Source organism: Mandrillus leucophaeus, unplaced genomic scaffold (genome assembly GCF_000951045.1).
Source record: "Mandrillus leucophaeus isolate KB7577 unplaced genomic scaffold, Mleu.le_1.0 Scaffold109, whole genome shotgun sequence".
Classification (NCBI taxonomy): Eukaryota; Metazoa; Chordata; class Mammalia; order Primates; family Cercopithecidae; genus Mandrillus; species Mandrillus leucophaeus.
Window position 1 is genome coordinate 556010 of NW_012099098.1, and position 2313 is coordinate 558322.

At 45.9% G+C, this 2313-nt stretch overlaps 1 protein-coding gene across 1 annotated transcript in view; it reads right to left on the reverse strand.

Annotated features, from left to right (window-relative positions):
• The window catches only part of GLE1 (GLE1 RNA export mediator), a 70989-nt gene that overhangs the window by 53808 nt on the left and 14868 nt on the right, over positions 1–2313 (reverse strand). Inside the window, exon 3 of the mRNA XM_011988647.1 lies at positions 1684–1794. Coding sequence (XP_011844037.1) covers positions 1684–1794 — 111 coding nt within the window. The remainder of the gene's footprint in view (positions 1–1683; positions 1795–2313) is intronic.

Sequence of the window (2313 nt, forward strand, 5' to 3'; positions counted from 1 at the left end):
ATTTTCTTTTTCTTTTTTTTTTGTTTGAGATAAACTATTGCTCTGTTGCCCAGGCTGGAGTGCAGTGGCACAATTTTGGCTCATTGCCACCTCTGCCTCTCGGGTTCAAGCAATTCTCCTGCCTCAGCCTCCCGAGTAGCTGGGATTATAGGCATGCACCACCGTGTCTGGCTAATTTTTGTATTTTTAGTAGAGATGGGGTTTCGCCATGTTGGCCAGGCCAGTCTCGAACTCCTGATCTCAGGTGATCCACCTGCCTCACCCTCCCAAAGTGCTGGGATTACGGGCATGAGCCACCGCGCCTGGCCAAGACTTTCATTTTCTAAATTCCTGTACTCTGAAACATTTTTACAAAATCATGTATTGCTTTCCTAATTAAAAAAAAAAATACAGGCTGGGCGCAGTGGCTTATGCCTGTAATCCCAACACTTTGGGAGGCCAAGGTGGGTGGATCACCTGAGGTCAAGCATTCGAGATCATCCTGGCCAACATGGTGAAACCCCATCTCTACTAAAAAATACAAAAATTAGCCAGGCGTGGTGGTGGACGCCTATAATCTCAGCTACTTGGGAAGCTCAGGCAGAATTGCTGGAACCCAGGAGGTGGAGGTTGTAGTGAGTCGAGATCACACCACTGCACTCCAACCCGGGTCGACAAGAGCGAGACGCTGTCTCAAAAAAACAAAAACAAAAACCAGGCTGGGCATGGTGGCTCTCACCTGTAATACCAGCACTTTGGGAAACCAAGGCAGGTGGATCACAGAGGTCAGGAGATCGAGACCATCCTGGCTAACATGGTGAAACCCCGTCTCTATTAAAAATACAAAAAATTAGCTGGGCGTGGTAGTGGGAGCCTGTAGTCCCAGCTACTCAGGAGGCCGAGGCAGGAGAATGGCATGAACCTGGGAGGCGGAGCTTGCAGCGAGCTGAGATTGCGCTGCTGCACTCCAGCCTGAGCGACAGAGCAAGACTCCGTCTCAAAAAAAAAAAAAACAAACACAGAAACAAAAACATAGTCAAATAAATTAATTAAAATAGTGCTGCTATTTTTTCAAGAGGCTAAGGTCCTGACTGGGCACAGTGGCTCATGCCTGTAATCCCAGCACTTTAGGAGGCTGAGGCGGGTGGATCACCTGAGGTCAGAAGTTTGAGACCGGCCTGACCAACATAGTGAAACCCCGTCTCTAGTAAATACAAAATAAAGTGGTTGGGTGTGGTGGCACAAGCCTGTAATCCTAGCTACTTGGGAGGCTGAGTCAGGAGAATAGCCTGAACCTAGGAGGCAGAGGTTGCAGTGAGCCAAGATGGTACCATTGGAGTCTAGCCTGGGCAACAAGAGCAAAAACTCCATGTCAAAAAAAAGAAAAAAAAAGCTAAAGTCCCATCTTCTCAGTATAAGCTTATCTAACAACCCCAGACCTTTTCCAAATTTTGGAGAAGTAAATGGAAGCCAGAAAAGGCTAAATAATTTTCCCAAAGTCACATATAAAATAAAACAACCAGGATCTGAAAGCAGACTTGACTTCAGAGCACTCACTCCTGACCTCTACATTACACTACCCCCCAAACTAAACAGTAGGTGGGAAGGGTGAGTAGCATACAGTGCCCATTCCTATGCCCTGGGGAACTGCAGCTAAATGTGGCTCTCAGGATCAAGCCTGCCTTCCTTCACGGGTTCACTTACTGCTCCTTTCATTCTGTGTGCCAGTTCGTACATTCGGATGCAGCCTTCCACTCTGATCCCCCGTGAGGATTGAAGTACCATAGATTCTGTGTGCTGGGACTCATCTTTGCCCTATATGAGTAGAAAATGGAAAAATAATTAAGTTTTTAATATGGTAAGCTTTAATAAGTTTTTAATTGGTGTTATCTCTTCTAGACAAAGACCACATCCCAACTTATGAACAACCACCAATAACAAGAGCAAAAAAAAAAATTTAGGTCAGAGCCAGTGTGCTTTTCATGAATGACACTGACTTGTTCTAATTGTTTTCTTTAACAAATTGATGTTTGCTACTTTGGGTGATTTTTTGGGTTTTTCTATGTTTTTCTGGCTGCTTATTTGTTTTACTCTGCACAGAAAATGTTTCCCCTTTCTTCGGATCAGTGTCCATTTCTCCTGGGATGGTTTGGATGGAATATCCCCAACCCACATCCCTAAGCTTCCACCCTCCTGGCTTCAGGAGAAAGCTGGCTATCAAAGTACTCTATCCTCAGGACGGGCGTGGTGGCCCACGCCTGTAATCCCAGTACTTTGGGAGGCAGAGGTGGGCAGATCACAAGGTCAGGAGTTTGAGACCATCCTGACAAACAT